Source organism: Chlorocebus sabaeus, chromosome 21 (genome assembly GCF_047675955.1).
Source record: "Chlorocebus sabaeus isolate Y175 chromosome 21, mChlSab1.0.hap1, whole genome shotgun sequence".
Classification (NCBI taxonomy): Eukaryota; Metazoa; Chordata; class Mammalia; order Primates; family Cercopithecidae; genus Chlorocebus; species Chlorocebus sabaeus.
Genome location: NC_132924.1, coordinates 103,484,378 through 103,512,136, shown reverse-complemented (window position 1 = coordinate 103,512,136; position 27,759 = coordinate 103,484,378). Strand labels below are relative to the sequence as shown.

At 48.3% G+C, this 27,759-nt stretch overlaps 1 protein-coding gene across 2 annotated transcripts in view; it reads left to right on the top strand.

Moving 5' to 3' along the window:
- COPG2 (COPI coat complex subunit gamma 2) overlaps window positions 1–27,759 on the top strand; it is a 168,913-nt gene that overhangs the window by 127,225 nt on the left and 13,929 nt on the right. For both annotated transcript variants that reach the window (XM_007982937.3, XM_007982939.3), the window contains exons 18-20: window positions 924–986; window positions 1,747–1,886; window positions 2,445–2,616. In XM_007982937.3, the coding sequence (XP_007981128.1) occupies window positions 924–986; window positions 1,747–1,886; window positions 2,445–2,616 (375 nt within the window). The remainder of the gene's footprint in view (window positions 1–923; window positions 987–1,746; window positions 1,887–2,444; window positions 2,617–27,759) is intronic.

The following is a 27,759-nucleotide window of genomic DNA, read 5'->3' as shown; positions in this document are numbered from 1 at the left end:
CTTCCAAGTAGCTAGGATTACAGGCATGCGCCACTACGCCTGGCTAATTTTTCTAGTTTTAGTAGAGACTGGATTTTACCATGTTGGCTAGGCTGGTCTTGCACTCCTGACCTCAGGTGATCCACCCGCCTCAGCCTCCCACAGTGCTAGGATTACAGGCGGGGAGCCACTGTGCTTGGCCGATTGTCACCCTTTCTAAATCTTTTAGATTTAAGACCTATTTTTATTAGAGTTTTTAAAAACTCCTGGTTTTTACATAAAAGCAGTAATATGAAATACACTCCAAGATAAAGGTTTTTTTTTAATGCAAAGTCTTACAGTATCTGAAGTCAGTTGCCACTGTGCATCTCAGAGCAGTTAATAGTGCTATTGCCTCCTATTTTTATTTTCCGAAGTTGATAATCTCTAAGTTAATTGATTTTGTTATTGGAGGTTCGTCTTAAAAGAATTTATGGGACACAATCATAAAAAATATTCCCAAAGAATATCTAACTTTAAAACTTAAAACAAAAACAGAAGACGTAAATGGTTAGTGGTTAGAACACAAAACTGGGAAGAGACAATTTTATGCTTATTTTCAACATTTTCAGTTTTTCTGTTGATATAAGTAATTTTTCCTATTTTGATCATGAGAAGATTTTTAAAATAAATTGTTTTTCCTTTTCTGAGTAATTTTTGTACATCCCAGTCCACTTAAGGCAAGTTCTATATTTTTAGGGCTTACTTTATGATTCCACAACATATGTTCACTACATACATTTTGAGTGTCCCCCATCAGAAGTGACAGATAACCTGTAAGTATGATTTAGTAATAGCTCATTATATATCTGCTAGAAATGTCTGCTCTCCTCTCTTTCTGTCTGCATTGCTAGCTTGATAGTACCAGGAGAAGTTCACTTACTTGCTCATATCTGTCTTTATAGAAATCACATTTGTGGCTACTAAGCCAGAGAAGTTGGCTCCTTCCAGGCAAGACATTTTCCAAGGTATGATGATTTGATGGTTAGACGTAATAATCTCGCCCCTTGGCATTGTAAATATAATAAAGTCCACCAGTCTTACTCAATTTGATCAGTTCTCAATATAGGAAATCTTCATGTGGCTGAACACCATAGGGTATATATAGTTGCTGAGGCTACCCAGAGTCCAGGAACTTTCCAGTTTGTAATTGCTAACTGGGAATGTTTTTCTTTTCTGTATCTCGTTGGTTAACAGGGAACTCGTTGTAAAATAAGTATTTAGTTTCTTTTTTTTTTCTTTTGCTTTCATTATTATATAAGCTCACTTACTTAAAAGATTATTTCACTAAAACTTGGGGACATATTAGTTGAATGTTCAACCATTAGTAAAGCTATGGAAACTAAAGCTTTTTTTTGTTTGTTTTTTGAGACAGAGTCTCACTCTGTCACCCAGGCTGGAGTGCAGTGGCGCGATCTCGGCTCACTGCAAGCTCTGCCTCCCAGGTTCATGCCGTTCTCCTGCCTCAGCCTCCCGAGTAGCTGGGACTACAGGCGCCCGCCACCACGCCCAGCTAATTTTTTTGTATTTTTAGTTGAGATGGGGTTTCACCGTGTTAGCCAGGATAGTCTCAATCTCCTGACCTCGTGATCCGCACGCCTTGGCCTCCCAAAGTGCTGGGATTACAGGCGTCAGCCACCGCGCCCGGCCAACTAAAGCATTTTTTAAGCATCCAGAGTAAAGTCTTTCCCTGTCTTCTTCATAGCCTGTGTTCTTTTTTCTTGATAGAACAATTGGCTGCCATTCCTGAGTTTCTGAATATAGGACCCTTGTTCAAGTCTTCTGAGCCTGTTCAACTTACAGAAGCAGAGACAGAATATTTTGTTCGATGTATCAAGCACATGTTTACCAATCACATTGTGTTCCAGGTAAGATAATGTCCTTAACTCCTGTAGGGATTTAGTATAAACTGGTATGCTTTTAGACAAATATCCTTTACCTATAATTCTAGTTTCTTTTATAGATAATTAATTTGGCAGAATTTCTGGTTTTCTTGCTTAACGTCAGAGCTATAGAGATCCCTTCATGTGATGGGCAACTTTTAATGGTTAAAATCTAAAGGACATAAAACTGAAATGTGTGAAGAAGTTGGACAACATAAAGTATAACCAACTTTTTTAAATCATCATTTAACATCAGGGTGTATTAAGTGGGCTAATTCTAAGAACTTAGATTTGACAGCCATCAGACTTCTGCCATCTTGTTTGGTACAGCAGTCTCAGGAAAGAGAAAAAACTGGTGAATAATATAAACAAAAGACCTCAACAATAAGGCTCTCCCTGTTGCCAAAAGAAGAATCTTAGGAGGAGACCTACCCTGCTCTTTAGAATTAGAAGGTATAGTGGGTTCCAGAGCTGAGTAGTGGGTTATGAGTGGGAAGGAAAACTTGTTATCCTTCACAACTTTTCCATTTACTGACTTTTCAGTTTGACTGCACCAACACTCTCAATGACCAGTTGCTGGAAAAAGTGACAGTGCAGATGGAGCCATCAGATTCCTATGAAGTGCTGTGTTGTATCCCAGCCCCCAGCCTTCCTTATAACCAACCAGGAATATGTTACACTCTTGTTCGTTTGCCTGATGATGACCCTACAGCAGGTACTAACCCTTAGAAGGGAGGAGATACTTACGTGATTCAGAATGCATTACCTTGAGAGCTCTTCAACTCTTCCAATGCTCAGTTTAAGAATGTGATGCTTTTCTAGAATTTAATGTAATGATAATGAGTGTGTGTGTGTATGTTTGTGTGTGTGTGTGAATATATATATTTATAAAATTGGTTACTGCTGCAGAAATAATTTTAAAACTAAATCTCTGAGTAAAATTTGCTAAACACTTCATCTTAAAAGAGAAACTGAGTGTGTATAGCACAAAAAGGAACTCAAGCTTTCTGTTGGAATAATGTGACCACTTGTGACAGTTCATATACCTGATGTCTCCTATGAAGAATCTTGACCCACTTCTCCTCAAAGTTTCTATCTAGTTAGATTAAACTTGGTTATGTAGTAGATGGTTGACATTTTAAAATATATCATTTTCGAAGGTCCTGTAGCATAAGGCTGGTGTCTGAGAGCATGTCTCAGCCTGGTGAGTGGCTTAGCCAACCATGTGTGTCCACATTAAGAAGGGCTTTTAATTCCCAGCTTGACCCATATGCAGTCTTTGCAGGGGGAAAAACAGCCCCTAAAAGGCAGCCAGCTAGTGTCAATAGTAATATTTACTTATTTGGAGACTTGGGAAGGTCTCATGACCTATCTCTTGTGAATGTCAAGTATTTGTTCTACTTGATTCGCCCCACCGCCATTTTCCTCCTTGATTTCTTCTCATATTCATTGCACAATATTCATAACTGTTACCCAGTTTTCACAGAAATAAGCACACACATCACATTTATGTTTTGAATAACTTTTACTGCTCATAAGTACAGGAAAAACAGAAGTTAAAAAATTAACAAATACTGGGGAAGTTACAGAGTTACAAGAAATCATAAAAGCACTAGTAAATAGTTATCCCTGGTCATCATTCAGTTACATTTGGGGCTTAACCTGCTTTCTTTTAGCCCCTCTCCAAACTCCCTTCTTAGATGTTGGTTCCTGGGAGCCTCTGTCCAGTCTTATCTGTGTTGGGTGATAGACCAGGCTACTCAGACTCTAGCACGAGGTAGATTCAAGTTGGCACCACTGCTGTGTCTGAATCCCAGGTTGTTCCCTCTGGCCCTGGGTGGAACTCTACTTCTATCCCCTAGCCACCCTGGATCCATAACCCCCTGAGTAGGAAGGCACTTTCCTATCTGGCCTCCAGTATTTCTCCTTTGAGCTCAAGGTTATCTGGCTTTAACTTTTAATTACCTCCTTTATCCCTTTGTGAGGTTTCTCTAGTTCCATTTCCTTATAACTTTGCTTTCTCTCCTGGTCTGTTTTTCTCCCCAGTTAGATTTGTCTGAAATATGTCCACGAGCCAGTAATTAAGCTGGCTGTACTCTTAAGTAAACCTAGTTTTATTTACCCTTTTCTAAACTAGTATTTGAGCCCAATCTTAATGTAGTCCTGTGGCTTCTACCATTGTCTGGAGAGATTCTGCACTTCGTCAGTTCTTTTCCAGTAGCCATCCTTCCATGTTTCAAAATTCCTCCCGCTATTCTACCTCTCACTATTCTACCTCTCACCAACGTCCTGTTTTTTAAGGGATGCTATTACTTTGCCACTTACTTTCAGAGGGAAGTGAAATGCTGAACCCATTGAAGAATCAGTCCCTTGCCAATTGAGAATACTAGCTCTTCCCACTTCCCCAGGTTCATTTTGCTAACTAATAACTCAGGTGGCTCACACCCCAGGAAGTATTCTTAACAGAATCTAAGAAGTACAATTTTATAATACCAAAATACACAAAACAGCAATATAGAAATTACATATAGCATAGGAAAAAACCAACAACAACAACAGAAAACATTTCCACCAAGAGAGAAAAAGAGGAGAGGTTTTCTTGCCCCTGTTCACTAAGGATTTTTAAAACATAGATCTTACAGATTAGCCCAGAGATTTCAACATTTGGTCTGCTGGCTATGGACTCTTTTGCTTGATGGTTTGATTTTTGTTTATAAAAGTTTGGCATTTAGGGAATTGTTTAAAATTTCGTTAGTAGTAAGTTTATATTTGACCCATCATATACCTACTTAAAAACAAACTCCTTTCTATTTAGTTTTTGTCAGAATTCTCAAATTTTTAATCCATGGCCAATCTAAAGTCTATGCTATGCAATGAAAGAAGTGAAATACCAGGGCATAGATGGTAATAGGTATCTTCTACCCATTCCTTCCTTTTTGCATTTTCCCATCACAGATATTCCAAATTTTACCTATCACCTCAAGGTCTTAAATATCAATATGTCTCATTTCAGAAAAATAATATTTTTCCTTATAATCACAGTGAAAAAACAGAAATTCTTGGTTTGATTTCCTTCAACTTGAAAACAGTATAGCATAATAGAAAGAAATATGGGTTTGATAGGCAGATGAGGATTTGAATTCTGGCCCTGCTACATACTGACTGTGTGATCTTGGACAAATTATTTGATCTCTTAGAACTGTTATAGGATAAAATGAAATGAAATAATAGGTAAATTGCTTCACATGGTGCCAGACACATAGAACCTTTTAGTGTTTAATTCTAGAATTATCCACTTTCTTCCTTTATCTTCTCTAAAAATGAAGTCTTCTAGAGTTCAAAAGACACATATACTCTAATCTCTTCCAGAAAGTTGTTCCATCAATTATCCTTTCTTTGATCTATCTTTAATCTTTTCTACTCCCCTTTACTTTATAAATGTATAAAAATCTACCCTATCTGAAAAAATTTGCTTTAACCCAACATCAATATATTACCATAACACCTTCTCGCAAAGGTTGGGCAATTTCTTGAAAGACTAGGGACATCCTAATAATTAGTCCTACTTATTATCTTTCTTCCTCCAAGACCTTGTCCTTTACCTAAAAAGTTTTAGAAAAGCCTTTAAGGCAACATTCCTTCTAAGCTTTCATTCTCTTTCAGCAGCTCTGTTTCCCCTGAATATTTATTGCACCTGTAACAATATATATTATATACACAACATTCTACCAATTGTTCCCCATTTTGGACCTTTTTAATGCCACTACCAACTTAACTTTTTATTCCACTGCCTATTCAGAACCATTCTAATCTTTATATTGCTTTTATTTATCAGGTTTTATTGTATCATGTTTCTTGTTATCTGGAACATTTCAACAAATATTAATAACTTATTTTAAAACAGTCTTTAATAGAAAATATTCATTCTTAAGATCAGCTGTAACAGTACATGTATGTGAGTTTATTTTCTCTGATTTTCATTGGAAATATTGCCTGCCATATAATGATTCATAATTATTTTAATTTCTTGACTTTCTGCCTACACTTCCTTAAAGTGCCATCTTAAGCTACTATACAATCTGATGGACTCCGAGGTCTTCTCTGAATCTGTAGTCGCCCTTCCATTATTTTTTGTTCAGTATTAACCATATTAACTTGGCATTCTGTACTAAAAACACAACTTCAGTTAAGTAAGATTTGCCTCAGAGTTTTTTACTTTTAACACCTCCACTCACCCACTGGGATCCATATTAATGAGGCTCAGTGAAACTGCATTCTTCTAAGCCAAGCATTTAATCTGAATTTTAACTCAAATACTAAAAAAAAGCAGGATTGGTAGAACATTATGATTCAGCCACCCTTTCCCCTTCCTTTATCACTAGAATTTGTTTCAGCCTGGCTTTAAAATCAATATTCCTACAGTCTAACCCATTGAAAGATCTGCCAGGATTCTCAGTCTGAGATCTCCTTATTTACCAACTCATTTGTCTTGTACCCAGTCTGCCAGTCCTCAAACTCACTGAAATTGCCCTAATTTCCTTTCAAGCCATCTTCCTATCCTATTTGGTATCCCTTTTCTACCCCGTCATCCTCAATGTCTCTAATTTTTATTGCTGACTTTACTTAAATGATCTTATCTCTACAAAATGCAATTTAATCATGGTATACCCACTCATTTCTGCCTTTTACCTTAGGGGAAAAACAAAACAAAACCCTGCTCTATTGGTACCCGCCCAGTCTTTGTTCATCTGTCCTTGAAATTTCGATTCACAATGTGAATATGTATAAGCTTCCTCTGTGACCCACCTCCAGTGTTCAAAACATTTCCTTCCTGTTCTCTTGCTGTCCAACATACTTACCTGCATCCTTGGCTAGTAGAACTGAGTTCTGAGGATTGCTGATGAAGCTCATCCTTCAGACTCCACTTCATAAACCTATCTCTACATGGGACCGTTTATTCTCCTGACTCTAGCATTCATCACATGTTTCACTCAAGGAGCTTTAAGGCAGCCACCAAATTCTCTAATAACAAGTTCTTTCTATGTACTTTTCCTCTTTTGCCATTATTCCATACTTTGGATCAAGGGGCAACAATACCCACCGTACCAACTCTGACATTCCTAAATCTCAAAGTGATTTAAACTGTATACTGTCCCCTTAATTTCAATCTTTTTTTTTTTTTTTTTTGAGGTGAAGTCTCGCTCTGTCGCCCAGGCTGGAGTGCAGTGGCCGGATCTCAGCTCACTGCAAGCTCCGCCTCCAGGGTTTAAGCCATTCTCCTGGCTCAGCCTCCCGAGCAGCTGGGACTACAGGCGCCCGCCACCACGCCCGGCTAGTTTTTTTTGTATTTTTTTTTTTAGTAGAGACGGGGTTTCACCGGGTTAGCCAGGATGGTTTCGATCTCCTGACCTCGTGATCCGCCCGCCTCAGCCTCCCAAAGTGCTGGGATTACAGGCTTGAGCCACCGCGCCCAGCCCAATCTTGTTAAACAAAGTAATACTTCCTTCTCATTTTGGCTCTGCTGATTTTGTTGGAGACCACATTAAACACATAGTAACCTATGTCCAACCCCCACACTTGCAAATTTTACATTGTTAATTGTTTGCTTTCAAAATCCTGACTTAGTGATTGCCATCACTGCCTTCCATATCGGTTGCGGTTGCTTTACCGTCACCCTCTACAAAGTTTCTTCTTTTTCTGTTTTCCCGTTCAATGAAGTAGTTACCATGACAGGTGAAGTGTTGTTACCCCACTTGCTTGTCGTCTAGGATTTAACTTCTATTCCCTAAAATTTTCTTACACTCAGCCATGATACTGAACATACCACTGACTTGTCCCTGAGATTTGCCAGTGCCCCCACTTTGGGAACTCTGCATTCCAACTTCCCCTATTCCATGTCAGCCCTTTTACTGATACTAAGCCCGGCAAAAATTCGTAAGGTTATCTCCCCTCATCACACCTCTCCTTCATTCCTCCCTTGGCTTACCCACACCATGCTTTCTCCTCCATGACCTGTGTCAAACACTTTGCCCCTTTTGGGCAAAAAGGAGAATTCTCTACGTTCACACCCACATTCTTGCTCTTGGCATGCCTCCCTTGCTGCAACACATGCCCTGATCCTCCCAACAAGCTCACCTCTCTAAGCTGCTGGGCTCCATAACCTGCTCCAACTCATTCTTCTTGCCCATTGGGGAACACCTCTCCTCTGTCTTGCTCTCCCATATGCTGCAAACGCACCCTCTGCTCTCGCAGCTCCCAGCTCCTGGGCCCAGGCTGGTCGTTTCTCCTGCTTTCCTCCTCTACTGCATAGCACGGCACTGTCCCACCTGCACCCTCCTGCGTTCTCTCAGCACCACCTGTGATTCTGCCACTGGCCTAATTCGTGTTCTCAGGTGTGTCCTCCCTTCTTGACCTGGCCCCACACACACTGCTCCACCAGACACAGTCCTCTCTGTGTCACACGTCCTGTACTGAATCCACCTGCTCTGCTGCCCATGCTCACGTCCCAGTGGCCCAGGCTCTGAGTCCTTTCCAGGGCCCCACAACCCTGAATCCCCTAAGCCTTCCTGATTCCTTTCACGTTCTTTCTTTCACATTGTGTAAAAACACTCTGGGGAGCCTCTGCCTCTGAATCTCCTACCTTCTTCCTGTCACCACAGCAGTTTTGTCTTTGTCACTCATTCATGTCTCACTATCTGCCCATCCTCATCCCCCTGGTACAAACACACCCAGTTTCAACCTGACTCTCCTGTCCCACCCTCCTCCCGCCTCCTCCCTCCTTAGCGCCCATGTCTTCAAGACGCTCTCCTTCCACGCTGTCTCCATTCCCCTTTGCACCTTCCCTCCTTGTGACAACAGATCCCCTGCTCTCTGCTCTCACCCACACAGCCCACGTCCTCTATGTCACTGGGCCCTTCTCTTGGCCTGACTCCTCCACCTGAGTCCTCGAGTCTGGGACCAAGGTGTTAGAAACCCCAGCTCCACCACCATGGTCCCGGTGCCTTTTTGGCTACATCCATTTGCTCGCTGTCATCCTTGTCCTGGTCTGTCGGGAACTGTGTTCCCACACCTGACAGTCTTGACCCTGATGCCTCCATCAGCCCCGCCGCACATGCATCTTCCCCTCGCACTCCACATGTCTGCCGGCTCTCCATCCTCCCGCGTCCACCAGTGATTCTCACCCGAGGATGCAGGACCCCAAGGTGGCCTATCAGAAGCATCTTTGGGGCTTGGTTACCTCTTTTGCTATTGTCTGTGTTCCTTTTAGAGATTGCTTTTTTTTCCCCCTTACTTTTTCTGAGCTGAACACTGCTCACCCCTCAGATGATTGGATAGGCCTGCCTGGGGGTCCATGCCCCCAGCCCTCCCTCGGGTGAAACCCACCCCCCACCCCAGATAAGAATCACTGATGTGGACGGCCACTGTGACTCCCTGGCATCACTCCCTCATTTCACACCTAGACCATTCTAATGCTTGCCATTTAACTTCCCACTCAACACATCTCATCTTTTGCCTCCCCACCCTCATTAGGCCTGGAACTCTCTGCCTGGAACCACATCATTCCTTCCCTATTTGCCCTTTAACACACCTCTGACCCCAAACACCAGTCTGCATTGGAAACTTGTTCTTTTAATGCTTCGCCACCCCATACTTCTTGTCCTCCCACCTGATAGAACTCTTAGGGACTGTGTCAGTATCTTCGGCCTCAACCTGTTTCTTATGGGTGCTTACTATTGTCAGTTTTCCTTAATCCCCATTCCTTTTTTCAGATCCCTTACAAGATAGGCCTACAGAAACTTCCCTCTTTGTTTCCCAAGTTCTAAGTTGTTTCCTAAAAACCAGCCATTTACCTTGACCTTTCAACCTACAAGAAACCACTTTCATTTACTTCTTTTGGTGGATTTAGATGTCTTCCCCAGCCTAGATTCACCACCCGCAACATTAGATATGTAACCCACCAGCTCAGTTAAATAAGCGTTTCCTCCAACCCAGAACTTGGCTCGATTCTCCCCATCTGGTTCCCTACCTCCTCTCCCACTCACACCCCACTGCTCCCAATCCTTCCCTCCTTTCCAACCCAGTCAATCCCAACCCAAATCCCATCCCAAACCCCATCCCCTGCACCCACCCCACCCTTCCCCACTGCATCTATAGCAAAGAGCCTGGCCCAGGATTCACACTTTTGCAACAAAGTTCAATGCTTTAAGAGCAGCCATTCCTTCCGGACCGTTGCTGTCCACCCCTTTTACGCTTTCCATTCCCCAAGCTGAACCTTGAAGGCTGCTCTGAGCACTCCAGATTCCTTTGTTCCTACTCTGGGACCTCCCCTTTCACCTTGCTTCACCTGTGGCTGTCCTGCCTATGGCTGTCCTGCCTGTGACTGTCCTGCCCGGTTCCCTTCCACCATACTTTCTGCCCTCCATCCTTCCCTGGGGGCCCCTCCACCCTGTCTGTCTTCTGTAGGTGACTCCCCTGTTGCACTGCCTCATTGTCCCACTTCCACATTCTTTCTTGCAGCCTTTCCCCTTGTGACATATTTCTTTTCTGCTTCCTTGGCCAAAGGAAGACATCTGCCTCTCTGTGGCCTATATTTCTCTCAATTACCGAGGACCTGTCACTTCATCAGACTCAGTCATCTCTTCTCCATAGGGATGTACTCACTACTTTGACCTGCTTTCACCACTCAAACTCTTCCATCCTCTCTCTATCCCACCTTCTCTTCAAGAACTGTTTTCTGTGGCTCCTCCAGATCTTCCACTGATTCAGGCCAGCACCTCCCCTTAGGCTGCCTTTTCCTTCCCCTCTTCCACTCCAGCCTTGTTTCCTCTTTTCTCTTTCTGTTCCATGAAGTGAGTTACACAAAACCCTACAGCCAGTCCCACCACTTCCTCCTCTTCCTCCTTTCTTCATCTCCATTATTTCCATTTACCTTGGATAGGGCCCCAGTGAGCCCATGCACCCCTGCCCATCACGCCTGATCTTGCAGTACTCATTGAAGCCATCTGGATCCACCATTTCTTCTTTGCCTCTTGGCCACACTACCTTTACTATACCCTTGTTTAGAATTTAAGACCTTCTTCTTATACAAGTCCTGCCATCCATCCTGTTCTGCGTTTCCTCCTCTCTGCCCTCTAGAAAAAGTCTCCAAAAATGAAGCCCCCGTATCAGCAACCAAACCTTCATCCTATCCAACCTCTGGGCATATTCCCTCCCACTGTGCCTATTTACTATTAACCTAACCTCCCACTAAATCTAAGATGCTACCTGTGTTTGAAGGCCCCCCCTTCCTACTTCACTGCACCTCTGTAGTGAAGTGTGGTGTAGTGCATATTTTCAGTTGCAAGCTACAGCTCCATCTTCTCAGGCTCCCTTGACAACAGAAGCTCAGACTCAGTGGTCACTGGAAATTGTCTCCTGTCCATTAGTTCCCTCTAACACTTGCAAGCACCTTTCTGCCCACATACTAGACTCATGAGTCCATCCCCAAACCCCCAGCCCCCAAGGTTTACCTGCCAGTAGATTCCATGCAGGTGCTGTCTGAATGTGCAGTGATGCCCCATTTCCTCCATTTACCCTGAGGGACTTAGGCACTTTCCCTCTACTGTCATTTCCTAAGGATCCACTTCTGAAAAGCCTGGGATTTTGCCTCCCTACCCTAATCCTACGTGTTGGCCTTGATAAGAGGCATGATACCAACTTCTCTGAGATCTGATAAAGCCCCATTTGGGGAACTCTGATTTCCTCCTTCCCCTTTTCTGCATCAGACCCTGTATGGACACTAAGCTCCCCACAAGATCATGATGTTCTTTCCCCTCATGCACCACAAATCTCTTTCTTTTCCCATCAGCTTCCCTGACCCCACTCACATCACACCACCTCAAATGGCTGCCCCACTCCGTTGTCTCACTTTTTCCACACAAGGTTCACATTTAATTCCTACACCACTGTTGCCTCCCACTTTCATCTTCCAGACATGCTCCACCTCCTCTTCAACATCCAGTCCTGCATGCCCTGCCACCTGCAGGTCAATCCCCAAACTCAGGAATCTTTCCTGAGCTCTAACCCCTTCCTGCCCTGCCCCCACTGATGCCACCACTGCCAGCTTCCGTGTCCTCAACCTGCTGTAATGAGTCCATCTCCTGTCTCATTTCACCCCTAACCATCCTATATTCTCCGTTCTGCCTCTAAGGAACAGTGGTTTCCTCTCTCTGTTGTGTCCTATGGACTTTCATCGTCTCACCATGCCCTTTATTGAGACACTGTCCTCAATGTTTCCAAGGTGCCAGCACCTCTACACCCTGTTTCTGTGGCCTCATCTCACCTCTCCTTCATTCCTCCCTTGGCTTACCCACACCATGCTTTCTCCTCCATGACCTGTGTCAAACACTTTGCCCCTTTTGGGCAAAAAGGAGGATTCTCTACGTTCACACCCACATTCTTGCTCTTGGCATGCCTCCCTTGCTGCAACACATGCCCTGATCCTCCCAACAAGCTCACCTCTCTAAGCTGCTGGGCTCCATAACCTGCTCCAACTCATTCTTCTTGCCCATTGGGGAACACCTCTCCTCTGTCTTGCTCTCCCATATGCTGCAAACGCACCCTCTGCTCTCGCAGCTCCCAGCTCCTGGGCCCAGGCTGGTCATTTCTCCTGCTTTCCTCCTCTACTGCATAGCACGGCACTGTCCCACCTGCACCCTCCTGCGTTCTCTCAGCACCACCTGTGATTCTGCCACTGGCCTAATTCGTGTTCTCAGGTGTGTCCTCCCTTCTTGACCTGGCCCCACACACACTGCTCCACCAGACGCAGTCCTCTCTGTGTCACACGTCCTGTACTGAATCCACCTGCTCTGCTGTCCATGCTCACGTCCCAGTGGCCCAGGCTCTGAGTCCTTTCCAGGGCCCCACAACCCTGAATCCCCTAAGCCTTCCTGATTCCTTTCACGTTCTTTCTTTCACATTGTGTAAAAACACTCTGGGGAACCTCTGCCTCTGAATCTCCTACCTTCTTCCTGTCACCACAGCAGTTTTGTCTTTGTCACTCATTCATGTCTCACTATCTGCCCATCCTCATCCCCCTGGTACAAACACACCCAGTTTTAACCTGACTCTCCTGTCCTGCCTGAGACCCGCTCCTCCTCCTCCCCTCCTCCTGGGTGCTCCTGTCAGTCCCACCCTCCTCCCGCCTCCTCCCTCCTTAGCGCCCATGTCTTCAAGACCCTCTCCTTCCACGCCGTCTCCATTCCTCTTTGCACCTTCCCTCCCCGTGACAACAGATCCCCTGCTCTCTGCTCTCACCCACACAGCCCACGTCCTCTGTGTCACTGGGCCCTTCTCTGGGCCTCATTCCTCCACCTGAGTGCTCGAGTCTGGGACCGAGGCGTTGGAAACCCCAGCTCCACCACCATGGTCCCGGTGCCTTTTCGGCTACATCCATTTGCTCGCTGTCATCCTTGTCCTGGTCTGTCGGGAACTGTGTTCCCACACCTGACAGTCTTGACCCTGATGCCTCCATCAGCCCCGCTGCACATGCGTCTTCCCCTCGCACTCCACATGTCTGCCGGCTCTCCATCCTCCCGCGTCCACCAGTGATTCTCACCCGAGGATGCAGGACCCCAAGGCGGCCTATCAGAAGCATCTTTTGGGCTGGGTTTCTTCTTTTGCTATTACCTGTGTTCCTTTTAGAGATTGCTTTTTTTTCCCCCTTTTTCTGAGCTGAACACTGCTCACCCCTCAGATGATTGGATAGGCCTGCCTGGGGGTCCATGCCCCCAGCCCTCCCTCGGGTGAAACCCACCCCCCACCCCAGATAAGAATCACTGATGTGGACGGCCACCTTGACTCCCTGGCCTTTACTTTCCCATTTCTAGCACTTAGTATTTTGGTAGTTCCAGCTACACTTCCTACTCATAAGACCAGCATTTCCCTCCCCCTGCCCAACAGTCCTGGCACTCTCCACTTGGAATCACCTCATTGTCTTCCTCATTTACCCCTTAACACACACCATGCCGGAAAGCTCAGTCTGCATGACAGAGTTGTGCTTCTGACACCTCCACACCCCACCCTTTATGCCCTAACCCATCTAATATGACTCCCAGGCACTCAGTTAATACCTTTGGCCTCAATCTAATTTTTGTAGGCCCTTACTACTGACATTTTTCCTTTATCATCCCTCAGATCACTGACAAGGTGCTCCCATAGAGACTTCCCATTTTGAAGGTCATCGTTCTGTTTGTTTCCCAGAAACCAGCCCTTTACCTTAACCTTTTACCCTTCCTGAGCTACTCTGTTTTTTCTTCTTTTGCTGGACTCAGATGTCTTCTCTAGCCTGTATTCATCAACCTCAACACTCAACATGTAATTGTCCACCAGCTCAGATGAATAAGATGGTGTTCTCAATGCCTACAGCTTGGCTCACTTCACCCCACCCTAACCCCTCCCCTAATCCCAGTCCCACTGCCCCTAACTCTGGCCCACCCATTCATCCCCTACCCAAACCCCACCCCAAACCCCACCCCAAATCCCACGCCAAACCCCACCCCAAACCCTACCCCAAACCCCATCCCCTCCACCCAGCCCACCCTTCCCCGCCGGATCCTTAGTAAAGAGCCTGGCCCAAGATTCACACCTTTGCAACAAAGTTCAGTGCTTTAAGAGCAGCCATTCCTTCCTGCCCATTGCTGTCCACCCCCCTTACACTTTCCCTTCCCCATGCCGAACCTTGCAGGCTGCTCTGAGCACTCCAGATTCCTTTGTTCCTACTGTGGGACCTGCCCCTTCACCTCACTCCACCTGTGGCTGTCCTGCCTGTGGCTGTCCTGCCTGTGGCTGTCTGCCCAGCTCCCTTCCACCATGGCTGTCTGCCCTCCATCCTTCCCTGGGGGCCCCTCCACCCTGTCTTCTGTAGGTGACTCCCCTGTTGCACTGCCTCATCGTCCCACTTCCACATTCTTGAAGCCTTTCCCGTTGTGACATATTTCTTCTCTTTTCTTCCTTGGCCAAAGGAAGACATTTGCCTCTCTCTGGCCCATATTTCTCTCAACCACCCAGGGCCTGTCACTTCATCGGACTCAATCATCTCTTCTCCATACGGATGTGCTCACTACTTTGACCTGCTCTCCTCAGCGCTCAAACTTTTCCATCCTCTCTCTATCCCACCTTCTCTTCAAGAACTGTTTTCTGTGGCTCCTCCAGATCTTCCACTGATTCAGGCCAGTGCCTTCCCTTAGTCTGCCTTTTCCTTCCCCTCTTCCACTCCAGCCTTGTTTCCTCTTTTCTCTTTCTGTTCCATGAAGTGAGTTCCTACAAAACTCTACAGCCAGTCCCACCACTTCCTCCTCTTCCTTCTTTCTTCATCTCCATTATTTCCATTTACCTTGGATAGGGCCCCAGTGAGCCCATGCACCCCTGCCCATATTGCTTGCTATTGCAGCTGTCCAGATCCACCGTTTCCTCTTTCCCTCTTGGCCACACTACCTTCACTACACCTGTGTTTCAAATGTAAGACCTCCTTCTTACACAGGTTCTGGCCTCCATCCTGTTATACCTTTCCTCCACTCTTGCCTCCCAAGAAAGAATTACCCTTGCCTCTACCCATCTCCACCACCCTGACTACCACTGGATTTACTCTGTATTTCTGCATCCCCATTTGCTACCGACCTACTTTTCCCACTAATCCTATGATGCTCCTCTAGGTATGAAGCCTGTGCCCCCCACCCCCATTGGAGCCTCATAACGTTAATCTGTGGATATTTTGCTTCACAAGCTGCACCTCCATATCTTTCTCCCACTCTTGGATAGCAAAACCAAGGATTTAGTGATCACTGCAAATTGTCTTCTGTACATTGCTTAGCAGTCCCTCCTCTGCCATTCATAAGCATCTTTCTGCCCACATACTGGACTCAAACCACATGAGTCCATTACCAAGTTCCTGAGTTCCCTGCAAGTGGTTTCTGTGGAGGTGCTGTCTTCATATGCAGTGATTCCTGATGCCCTCGCTGTATCCCTAGTTACTTTGGCCCTTTCCCCCATTTTCTCCTAAGGGCTTCAATTTGCAAAAATGCCCAGGCTCTTGCTTCTCCAATCTGCTCTGCTCTTACTGTCTGGCTTTAATACTGCTTATTTCAACAATTTGCACTGTGAGGTCTGGCCCAGCCCCCATTTTGGGAATTCTGTGTTCCATCTTCCTGTTTTCCATGTTGGCTCCTCTGGCAGCTCAGCTCTGCCCCACCCTCCTACAAATACATGAGGTTATTTCTCCTCTTATGCCCCTCCTGTCCCTTTCTTTTTCCATCAACATCACTGACCCATCTCACAACCCACATAGTGCCTTCTGACTCCAGACTGGATAAAGTGTGAACCCTTTCACCAGCCATCCACTGCCTTTTCTTACACTGTTGCCTTTCTGAAAGCCTCTGATTGGTCTTCAGCATCTAGTCCATGTTCCCTACCACCTCAGGGTCAGTCAATGTACTCAAGAGTCTCTTCCTTAAGGTCTGCTCCCAGCCTGACCTGCCCTCACTGCTACTGCCACTGCCAGCTTCTTTGTCCCTAACATGCTGTATTCATTGGTCTGCTGTCTGATTTGAGCTCAGATCATTCTGCCTTCTCCGTTCGGCCAGTAGGGAGACACTGGTTTCCTCTCTAGATGGCATCCCCCCGACCTTCCTTCCTCTCACCTTCTCCCTCACTGATACATTGTCCCAACATTTCTGAGGTGCCAAAACCACTGCACCCTCCTTCCACTTTGTTCTCCTCCCACCTCTCCCTCATTCCTTGCTTGTCTTACCTGTACCATGGGCTGCTTCATAGACTTTGTAAAGTTCCTGGATTCCCCGTGTCTCTTCCTCCTTATTGGTCCTTGGCATAGGAGCCCCCACCCCAACCCTTGTGCGCCAACCCCTACACCTTGGAGCTTCAGGCTTTTTTCTCCTTGTGAATATTTTACTTCACAAGCTATACCTCCATTCATTTCTGCCACTCCTGAACAGCAAAACCAAGGATTTTGATACAAATCCTCCTTTGCTGGAACACATTCCCTGATCCTCTCAACAAGCTCACCTCTCTAAGTTGGTCGGCTCCATAAGCTGCTCCAACTCATTCTTCCTGCCCATTGGGAAACACCTCTCCTCTGTCCTGCTTTTCCACATGCTGCAAATTCACCCTCTGCTCTCCCAGCTCCCGGCTCCTAGGCCCAGGTTGGTCGTTTCTCCTGCTTTCCTCATCCACTGCATAGCACGGTACTGTCCCACCTGCACCCTCCTGTGTTCTCTCAGGTGCCATCTGTGATTCTCCCACTGGCCTAAGTCATGTTCTCAGGTGCGTCCTCCCTTCTTGACCTGGCCCTTCACCCACTGCTCTGCCAGATGCAGTCATCTCTGCATCACACATATTGGACCAAATCCACCTGCTCTGCTGTCCATGCTCACGTCCCAGTGGCCCAGGCTATGGGACTTTTCCAGCACCCCACAACCCTGACTCCCAGAAGCCTTCCCGATTCTTTTCACACCCCTTTCTCTCACACCATGTGAAAACACTCTAGGGAACATGTGCCTCTGAATCCCCTAACTACTTCCTGTCACCACAGCAGTTCTGTCGTCAGTACTCACTCATCTCCCCCTACTTTCCTCCCCACATCCACACAAACATACCCAGTCTCAACCTGACTCTCCTGCCCTGCCTGAGACCCGGCTCCTCCGCTCCTCCTGGGTGCTCCTGTCAGTCCCAACCTCCTCCCGCCTCCTCCCTCCTTAGCGCCCATGTCTTCAAGACGCTCTCCTTCCACACTATCTCCATTCCCCTTTGCACCTTCCCTCCCCGTGACAACAGATCCCCTGCTCTCTGCTCTCACCCGCACAGCCCACGTCCTCTGAGTCACTGGGCCCTTCTCTGGGCCTCATTCCTCCACCTGAGTGCTCGAGTCTGGGACCGAGGCATTGGAAACCCCAGCTCCACCACCATGGTCCCGGTGCCTTTTCGGCTACATCCATTTGCTCGCTGTCATCCTTGTCCTGGTCTGTCGGGAACTGTGTTCCCACACCTGACAGTCTTGACCCTGATGCCTCCATCAGCCCCGCCGCACATGCGTCTTCCCCTCGCACTCCACATGTCTGCCGGCTCTCCATCCTCCCGCGTCCACCAGTGATTCTCACCCGAGGATGCAGGACCCCAAGGCGGCCTATCAGAAGCATCTTTGGGGCTCGGTTTCCTCTTTTGCTATTGTCTGTGTTCCTTTTAGAGATTGCTTTTTTTTTACCGCCCTTACTTTTTCTGAGCTGAACACTGCTCACCCCTCAGATGATTGGATAGGCCTGCCTGGGGGTCCATGCCCCCAGCCCTCCCTCGGGTGAAACCCACCCCCCACCCCAGATAAGAATCACTGATGTGGACGGCCACCTTGACTCCCTGACCACCTCGACTCCCTGCGGCCACCTTGGTTCCCTGTACTTCAGTCTCTACAGTTTCAGGCCTGGGGCATTCTAGTGCTTCCCTTTAACTTCTTAATCAAAGATCTCAGCATTTCCTCCTCTGCCCCTCTCAAATAGGTCTGGCACTCTCCACGTGGAACTGCCCCATTCCTTTCCTTACTTTCTCTCTGAAATACAACATAGGTCGAATCCCACTCAATGTGAGAGTTGTTTCAATGCCTCCCACCCCACCCTTCATGCCCCTCCATGCCACCTGATAGGACTCTCAGGTACTCTGTCCTTACCTTTGGCTTCCACCTGTTCTTCTGAGTATTGACTATTGTCCCTTTTCCTTAATCACCACTTTTATTTTAGATCTGTAGTAAGGTGCCACCCTCCAAGAGACTTCCCTTTTGATCCACGTAATCCTTTTTGTTTGTAAGAATCCAGCCCCTTACCTTGACCTTGCACCTTACCTGAGGCTACTCTCTTTTCTTTTTTCCCTGGATTCAGGGTCTTCCCTAGCCTGAATTCATCACCCTCAACCCTGAACATATATAATCTATCAGTTAAATACAGTGGTGTTCTCAATGCTGGCAGCTTGGCTCAACATACCCCACCCCCCACCCCCCACCCCCCCGATTCCCTCTCCCCATGCCCTGCCCCACTCCCACCATTCCCAACCCTGCCCACCCATGCAACCCCCACCCCAACCCCATCCCCAACCCAGACCCAAACCCACCCCGAACCCCATCCCCACCACCCACCCTTCCCCGCCGGATCCGTAGTAAAGAGCCTGGCCCAAGATTCACACCTTTGCAACAAAGTTCAAGGCTTTAAGAACAGCCATTCCTTCCTGTCTATTGCTGTCCACCCCTTTTACGCCTTCTGTTCCCCATGCCAAACCTTGCAGGCTGCTCTGAGCACTCCAGGTTCCTTTGTTCCTACTCTGGGACCTGCCCCTTCACCTCACTCCATCTGTGGCTGTCCTGCCTGTGGCTGTCCTGCCCAGCTCCCTTCCACACGCTCTCTGCCCTCCATCCTTCCCTGGGGGCCCCTCCACCCTGTCTTCTGTAGGTGACTCCCCCGTTGTGCTGCCTCATTGTCCCACATCCACATTCTTTCTTGCAGCCTTTCCCCTTGTGACACATTTCTTCTCTTTGCTTCCTTGGCCAAGGGGAGGTACCTGCCTGTCTGTGGCCTATATTTCTCTCAATCACTCAGGGCCTGTCACTTCATCTGACTCGGTCATCTCTTCTCCATACAGATGTTTTCACTACTTTGACCTGCTCTCCTCACCGCTCAAACTTTTCCATCCTCTCTCTATCCCACCTTCTCTTCAAGAACTATTTTCTGTTGCTCCTCCAGGTCTTCCACTGATTCAGGCCAGTGCCTTCCCTTAGTCTGCCTTTTCCTTACCCTCTTCCACTCCAGCCCTTTCTCCTCCTCTTTCTATTCCATCAAGAAGGTTCCCACAAAACTCCACAGCCAGTCCCGCCACTTCCTTCTCTTCCTCATTTCCTCACCTCCATTATTTCCATTTACCTCAGATATGGCCCCAGTGAGCTGATGCACCCCTGCCATCGTGCCTGCCCATCTGCTACCCATCGAGCCCATCTGGATCCACCATTTCCTCTTGGCCACACTACCTTCACTACACCCATGTTTACAGTTTAAGACTTCTTCTTACACAGGTCCTGCCCTCCATCCTGTTCTACCTTTCCTCCTCTCTTACTGTCTACCTTGAGTCTTCCAAACATGAAGCCGTCATCCCAGCACCCAGCACCCTAACCCTCTCCAAACTCTGGGCATACTCTGTCCCGCTGGGCCCATTTGCTACTGACCTAAATATCTCCCACTTAACTTTTGAAGGCCCTCCTCAGCTTCACTATGAACCTCTGCGTATATTTTGCATTACAAGCTATATCTCCATCCTTTCAGCCATGCTTAAACAGCAGAAACGTGGATTCAGTGATTGTTGCAAATTGTCTCCTTCGCATTGTTTCCTAACAGCTCCTCTGGCCTTTGCAAACACACTTCTACCTACAATCTGGGATCAGTCTGCTTGAGTCCACTGTGAAGTCCCTAAGGTTACCTGTCTGTGGTTTTTACGCAGGTGCCATATTAGTGTGCAGTGCTGACCAGCTTCCTTTGTTTAACCAGTCACTTTGGCCCTTAACCCACTTTCTCCTAAAGGCTGCCGGAGCTATTGCTTCATTCTGCCTCTGTGGTCTGGTCTTAATACCAGGCATACCACCACCGTGTCCTGAGATCTGCTGACATCCCAGTTTGAGACTCTGAATTCTGCCTCCTCTATTCACTCAGCCCCTTTACCAATGTTGAGGCCCTCAAATTCATGAGATTCTCCCCTACCATGCACCTTCTGTCCTTTTTTATGTCCATCAACTCCCTGGACCCATCTTGAGTCTGACATCATGCCTTGAGGACTTGACAGCAGTTTGTTTTTCTAGTTAAGATGTACTGCACATCCCCCTACTGTTATTTTCCAGAGACCCTCAGCTTCATCTTCAGCTTCCACTCCCTCCTCTGCCACTTCTAAGTCAATGACTGCACTCTGCAGTCATTTCCTTGATGTCAGCTCCCTTCCTGCCCTGCCCTTGCTGCCAACATTGCCATCCTTTTTATCCACAATATACTGCATTGGATCCATCTGTTATCTTAAGTCACCCTTAACCATCTTCCATTTTTGGTTCTACTGTGCTGGAGACAGTTGTTTCCTGTCTCAAAGTCAATCCACCTGGCCTTCCATCATTTCCTGTGCCCTTCATTGACACTGTGGTCCCCAGCTTTTCCAAGGTGCCAGCATCTTCTAATCCTCCTTGTCTATTGCCATCCTCCCACCTGTCCTTCATTCCTTGCTTATCTTACCCACACTATGCTTTACCCCATCTGGGGTAAAGTCCCTGGATTCTCTGCATCCGCTCCCTCCCTCTTGGTGCCTGGCGTGCCTCCTTTACTGCAGTGCATCTCTCCTGCTCTCAACAAGCTCTCCTCTCGTTGCTGCTGGGCTCCATTGCCTGCTCTGACTCATTCTTCTTGCCCTTTAGGGAACACCTCTCCTCTGTCCTCCTCTCCCATGTGTTGCAGCCTCATCCCTCATGTCCCAGCAGTGAGCCCCTGGGGCCCAGGTTGGTCGTTTCTCCTGCTTTCCTCCTCTACTGCATAGCATGGTACTGTCCCACCTGCACCCTCCTGCATTCTCTCAGCACAATCTGTGATTCTCCCACTGGCCTAAGTCGTGTTCTCAGGTGCCTCCTCCCTTCTTGACCTGGCCCCGCACCCACTGCTCCGCCAGATGCAGTCATCCCTGCATGACACATACTGCACTGAATCCACCTGCCCTGCCCAGCTATCAATGTCCACATCCCAGTGGCCCAGGCTATGGGTACCTTCCAACACCCCACGACCCTGACTCCCCAAACCTTCTCAGTTCCCTTTGCATCCTTTCTTTCACATTCTTGTGAAAACACTCTGGGGAACATGTGCCTCTGAATTTCCTACCCTCTTCCTGTCACCACAGCAGTTTTGTCATCAGCGCTTACTCCTGTCCCCACTCCACCTGCCCACCCTCATCACCCCCGTCCCGCTGGTACAAAGGCACCCAGTCTCAACCTGACTCTCCTACCCTGCCTGAGACCTGGCTCCTCTGCTCCTCCTGGGTGCTCCTGTCAGTCCCAACCTCCTCCCGCCTCCTCCCTCCTTAGCGCCCATGTCTTCAAGACCCTCTCCTTCCACGCTGTCTCCATTCCCCTTTGCACCTTCCCTCCCCGTGACAACAGATCCCCTGCTCTCTGCTCTCACCCACACAGCCCACGTCCTCTGTGTCACTGGGCCCTTCTCTGGGCCTCATTCCTCCACCTGAGTGCTCGAGTCTGGGACCGAGGCGTTGGAAACCCCAGCTCCACCACCATGGTCCCGGTGCCTTTTCGGCTACATCCATTTGCTCGCTGTCATCCTTGTCCTGGTCTGTCGGGAACTGTGTTCCCACACCTGACAGTCTTGACCCTGATGCCTCCATCAGCCCCGCCACACATGCGTCTTCCCCTCACACTCCACATGTCTGCCGGCTCTCCATCCTCCCGCGTCCACCAGTGATTCTCACCCGAGGATGCAGGACCCCAAGGCGGCCTATCAGAAGCATCTTTTGGGCTCGATTTCCTCTTTGCTATTGTCTGTGTTCCTTTTAGAGATTGCTTTTTTTTCCCCCTTACTTTTTCTGAGCTGAACACTGCTCACCCCTCAGATGATTGGATAGGCCTGCCTGGGGGTCCATGCCCCCAGCCCTCCCTCGGGTGAAACCCACCCCCCACCCCAGATAAGAATCACTGATGTGGATGGCCACTGTGACTCCCTGGCCTTTCCTCTGTCATTTCCAGCATTTATTACTTGGTAGTTCTAGTTACACTTCCTACTCAAAGACCTTAGCATTTCCCTCCCTCACCCCCACATATGCCAGGCACTCTCTGGTTGAAATCACCTTGTTCTCCTCCCCGTCTACTCACTGAAACAAATATGTCTCAAAATCCACTCTATATGAGAGATTCGTTCTTTAAAATCCCTGCAGACACACTTGTGGCCCCACCTACCCATATGACTGTCAGGTGTTATATCAGTATCTTTGGACTCTATCAGGCCTTTCCAGGGGCTTACTGTTTGCCTATTTCCTTAATCACTCCACCTATTTGCAGATCCTTAACAGGGTAGTCCTGCAGAGACTTCCCTCTTTGTGTCTCATGTACCTGCTTGTTTCCCAAAAACCATCTCTTTACGTTGAACTTTCACCCTGTCTGAAGCTACTCCACTGAATTCAGAGGTCTTTTCCAGCCAGTATCCACCACCCCCAGTAGTCAACATGTAATAGTCCACCAGCTCACTTAAGTAAGATGGTTTTTCAAATGCTAGAGTTTGGTTTGCCTCCCCCCACCCCCATTCCCACCCCCACCCATCTCCCCACCCCTTTCCCACTGCTCCCAACCCAACCAACCCCCACCCAACCCCCACCCAAACCCCATCCCCAACCCACACCCAAACCCCACCCCGAACCCCATCCCCACCACCCACCCTTCCCCGCCGGATCCGTAGTAAAGAGCCTGGCCCAAGATTCACACCTTTGCAACAAAGTTCAAGGCTTTAAGAACAGCCATTCCTTCCTGTCTATTGCTGTCCACCCCTTTTACGCTTTCCGTTCCCCATGCCGAACCTTGCAGGCTGCTCTGAGCACTCCAGGTTCCTTTGTTCCTACTCTGGTACCTGCCCCTTCACCTCACTCCATCTGTGGCTGTCCTGCCTGTGGCTGTCCTGCCCAGCTCCCTTCCACACGCTCTCTGCCCTCCATCCTTCCCTGGGGGCCCCTCCACCCTGTCTTCTGTAGGTGACTCCCCCGTTGTACTGCCTCATCGTCCCACATCCACATTCTTTCTTACAGCCTTTCCCCTTGTGACACATTTCTTCTCTTTGCTTCCTTGGCCAAGGGGAGGTACCTGCCTGTCTGTGGCCCATATTTCTCTCAATCACTCAGGGCCTGTCACTTCATCTGACTCGGTCATCTCTTCTCCATACGGATGTTTTCACTACTTTGACCTGCTCTCCTCACCGCTCAAACTTTTCCATCCTCTCTCTATCCCACCTTCAAGAACTATTTTCTGTTGCTCCTCTAGGTCTTACACTGATTCAGGCTAATGCCTTCCCTTAGTCTGCCTTTTCCTTACCCTTTTCCACTCCAGCCCTTTCTCCTCCTCTTCTTTTCTGTTCCATCAGGAAGGCTCCCACAAAACTCCACAGCCAGTCCCGCCACTTCCTTCTCTTCCTCCTTTCTCAATTCCTTTATTTCCATTTACCTCAGATGTGGCCCCAGTGAGCCGATGCATCCCTGCCCATCATATCTACCCTTTTGTTACCCATTCAGGCTGTCCAGATCACTCATTTCTTCTTTCCCTCTTGGTTGCACTACCTTCACAACACCCATGTGTAGAATTTAAGACCTTCTTACATAGGTCCCACTCTCTGTCCTCCTCTGCTTTTCCTCTTGTTTTCCTCTAGATGAAGTTTTCCATAAATGAAGTCCACACTCCAGCACCAAAACCCTAGCTCTCTCGAGTCCTCAGCCATACTCTGTCCTGTGTACCCATCTGATACTGATCTAAACTCCCGTTACAACTACAAGACCCACTGTGTTTGAGACTCTCCCTTGCCTACTTTATTTCATGTCTATGTACATACTTTCAGCTGTAAGCTGCACCTCTATCCTTTTAGCCTTCCTTGACAGCAGAAGCTCAGATTCAGTGATCATTCTGAATTGCTTCCTCTGCATTGGTTCCTCACTAGTCCTCCACTATTTGCAAGCATCTTTCTACCCACACAGTAGACTCAAACCACATGAGTCCATTGCCAAGTCCCTGAGGTTACCATGCCCAGTGCCACCTTACCATGCAGTGATGCTATTTCCTTCATTTAACCAGAGTCATTTGTGCCCATCCCCCACATTCTCCTGTGGACCTAGTTCTGCATATTCCTGGGCTCTGGCCTCTGCTCTGATCCTATAGCCTGGCCTTGATGACAGTCATGAGACCAACTTCTCCCATGAGATCTGTCAATGCCCCAGTTTGAGACCTCTGCATTCCCCTTCACCTTTCCACCTTGGCCCCTTGACCAGCATTCATCACCCCCACATTTGTGAGGTTGTCTCCTGTTACATGCTTCCAGTCCCTTTCTTTTCCTATTCACTTGCTTGACCCAACATGCATCCCATACGCCACCTCATGTGGATGCCGCACTACCACGTCTCTCTTTTTCTCCTCAGGATTCACATTAAAACCTTGCATCACTCATCCACGCATTTTCTCCCACTGTTGTCTTCCAGACACCCTCCACTTCGTCGTCAGCATCCAGTCCTTCCTTCCCTGCCCTCACTGCTGCCACCATTGCCACAGCCTGTTTATCCCCAGCATGCTATACTGAGTCCATCTGCTGTCTGAAACCATCGTACCTTGTCTGTTCCGCCATGTTGGACACAGTCCTTTCCTCTGTCCAACTCAATCCACCTGACCTTTTGTCATCTTACCACATCCTTCATTGACATGTGCCTCCTCCCTTCTTGACCTGGCTCCGCACCCACTGCTCCGCCAGATGCAGTCATCTCTGCATCACACATACTGCACTGAAACCACCTGCCCTGCCCAGCTATCAGTGTGCACATCCCAGTGGCCCAGGCTATGGGTACCTTCCAACACCCCACGACCCTGACTCCCCAAACCTTCTCAGTTCCCTTTGCATCCTTTTTTTCACATTCTTGTGAAAACACTCTGGGGAACATGTGCCTCTGAATTTCCTACCCTCTTCCTGTCACCACAGCAGTTTTGTCATCAGCGCTTACTCCTGTCCCCACTCCACCTGCCCACCCTCATCACCCCCGTCCCGCTGGTACAAAGGCACCCAGTCTCAACCTGACTCTCCTGCCCTGCCTGAGACCCGGCTCCTCTGCTCCTCCTGGGTGCTCCTGTCAGTCCCAACCTCCTCCCGCCTCCTCCCTCCTTAGCGCCCTGTGTTTCCAAGGGGGCAGCACTTCTGTGCCCTGCTTCTCCCTTGGCCTCCTCCCACCTGTCCTTCATTCCTTGCTTGTCTTACCCACACTATGCTTTGTCATCCATGAACTGTGTCACACACTTTGCCCCATCTGGGGTAAAGTCCCTGGATTCTCTGCATCCGCTCCCTCCCTCTTGGTGCCTGGCGTGCCTCCTTTACTGCAGTGCATCTCTCCTGCTCTCAACAAGCTCTCCTCTCGTTGCTGCTGGGCTCCATTGCCTGCTCCGACTCATTCTTCTTGCCCTTTAGGGAACACCTCTCCTCTGTCCTCCTCTCCCATGTGTTGCAGCCTCATCCCTCATGTCCCAGCAGTGAGCCCCTGGGGCCCAGGTTGGTCGTTTCTCCTGCTTTCCTCCTCTACTGCATAGCATGGTACTGTCCCACCTGCACCCTCCTGCATTCTCTCAGCACAATCTGTGATTCTCCCACTGGCCTAAGTCGTGTTCTCAGGTGCTTCCTCCCTTCTTGACCTGGCCCCGCACCCACTGCTCCGCCAGATGCAGTCATCTCTGCATCACACATACTGCACTGAAACCACCTGCCCTGCCCAGCTATCAATGTCCACATCCCAGTGGCCCAGGCTATGGGTACCTTCCAACACCCCACGACCCTGACTCCCCAAAACCTTCTCAGTTCCCTTTGCATCCTTTCTTTCACATTCTTGTGAAAACACTCTGGGGAACATATGCCTCTGAATTTCCTACCCTCTTCCTGTCACCACAGCAGTTTTGTCATCAGCGCTTACTCCTGTCCCCACTCCACCTGCCCACCCTCATCACCCCCGTCCCGCTGGTACAAAGGCACCCAGTCTCAACCTGACTCTCCTGCCCTGCCTGAGACCTGGCTCCTCTGCTCCTCCTGGGTGCTCCTGTCAGTCCCAACCTCCTCCCGCCTCCTCCCTCCTTAGCGCCCATGTCTTCAAGACCCTCTCCTTCCACGCTGTCTCCATTCCCCTTTGCACCTTCCCTCCCCGTGACAACAGATCCCCTGCTCTCTGCTCTCACCCACACAGCCCACGTCCTCTGTGTCACTGGGCCCTTCTCTGGGCCTCATTCCTCCACCTGAGTGCTCGAGTCTGGGACCGAGGCGTTGGAAACCCCAGCTCCACCACCATGGTCCCGGTGCCTTTTCGGCTACATCCATTTGCTCGCTGTCATCCTTGTCCTGGTCTGTCGGGAACTGTGTTCCCACACCTGACAGTCTTGACCCTGATGCCTCCATCAGCCCCGCCGCACATGCGTCTTCCCCTCGCACTCCACATGTCTGCCGGCTCTCCATCCTCCCGCGTCCACCAGTGATTCTCACCCGAGGATGCAGGACCCCAAGGCGGCCTATCAGAAGCATCTTTTGGGCTCGATTTCCTCTTTTGCTATTGTCTGTGTTCCTTTTAGAGATTGCTTTTTTTTTTCCCCTTACTTTTTCTGAGCTGAACACTGCTCACCCCTCAGATGATTGGATAGGCCTGCCTGGGGGTCCATGCCCCCAGCCCTCCCTCGGGTGAAACCCACCCCCCACCCCAGATAAGAATCACTGATGTGGACAGCCACCTTGACTCCCTATGACCACCTGACTCCCTGACTCCCATTTTAGGCCTGGAGCCTTCTTGTGCTTGCATTTACTATTGAAGATCATTGTTTTGAAGCGCCAGAATGCCCCCTTTCTACCAGTTTTTGTTTGTTCATTTTTTTTGCTACTTCTTTCATGTGCTTTTTATACTTCTTACTTTGCATTTTGCATGTTTTTCGTATTCTAACCTGGTAGTCTTCCCATGGAAGCACTTTCTTTTGCATACTTTCTTTTCTTCCTCTGGCGTCCTTCCACCCCATTCTTCCCTCCTCTTGTTTCCCTACTCC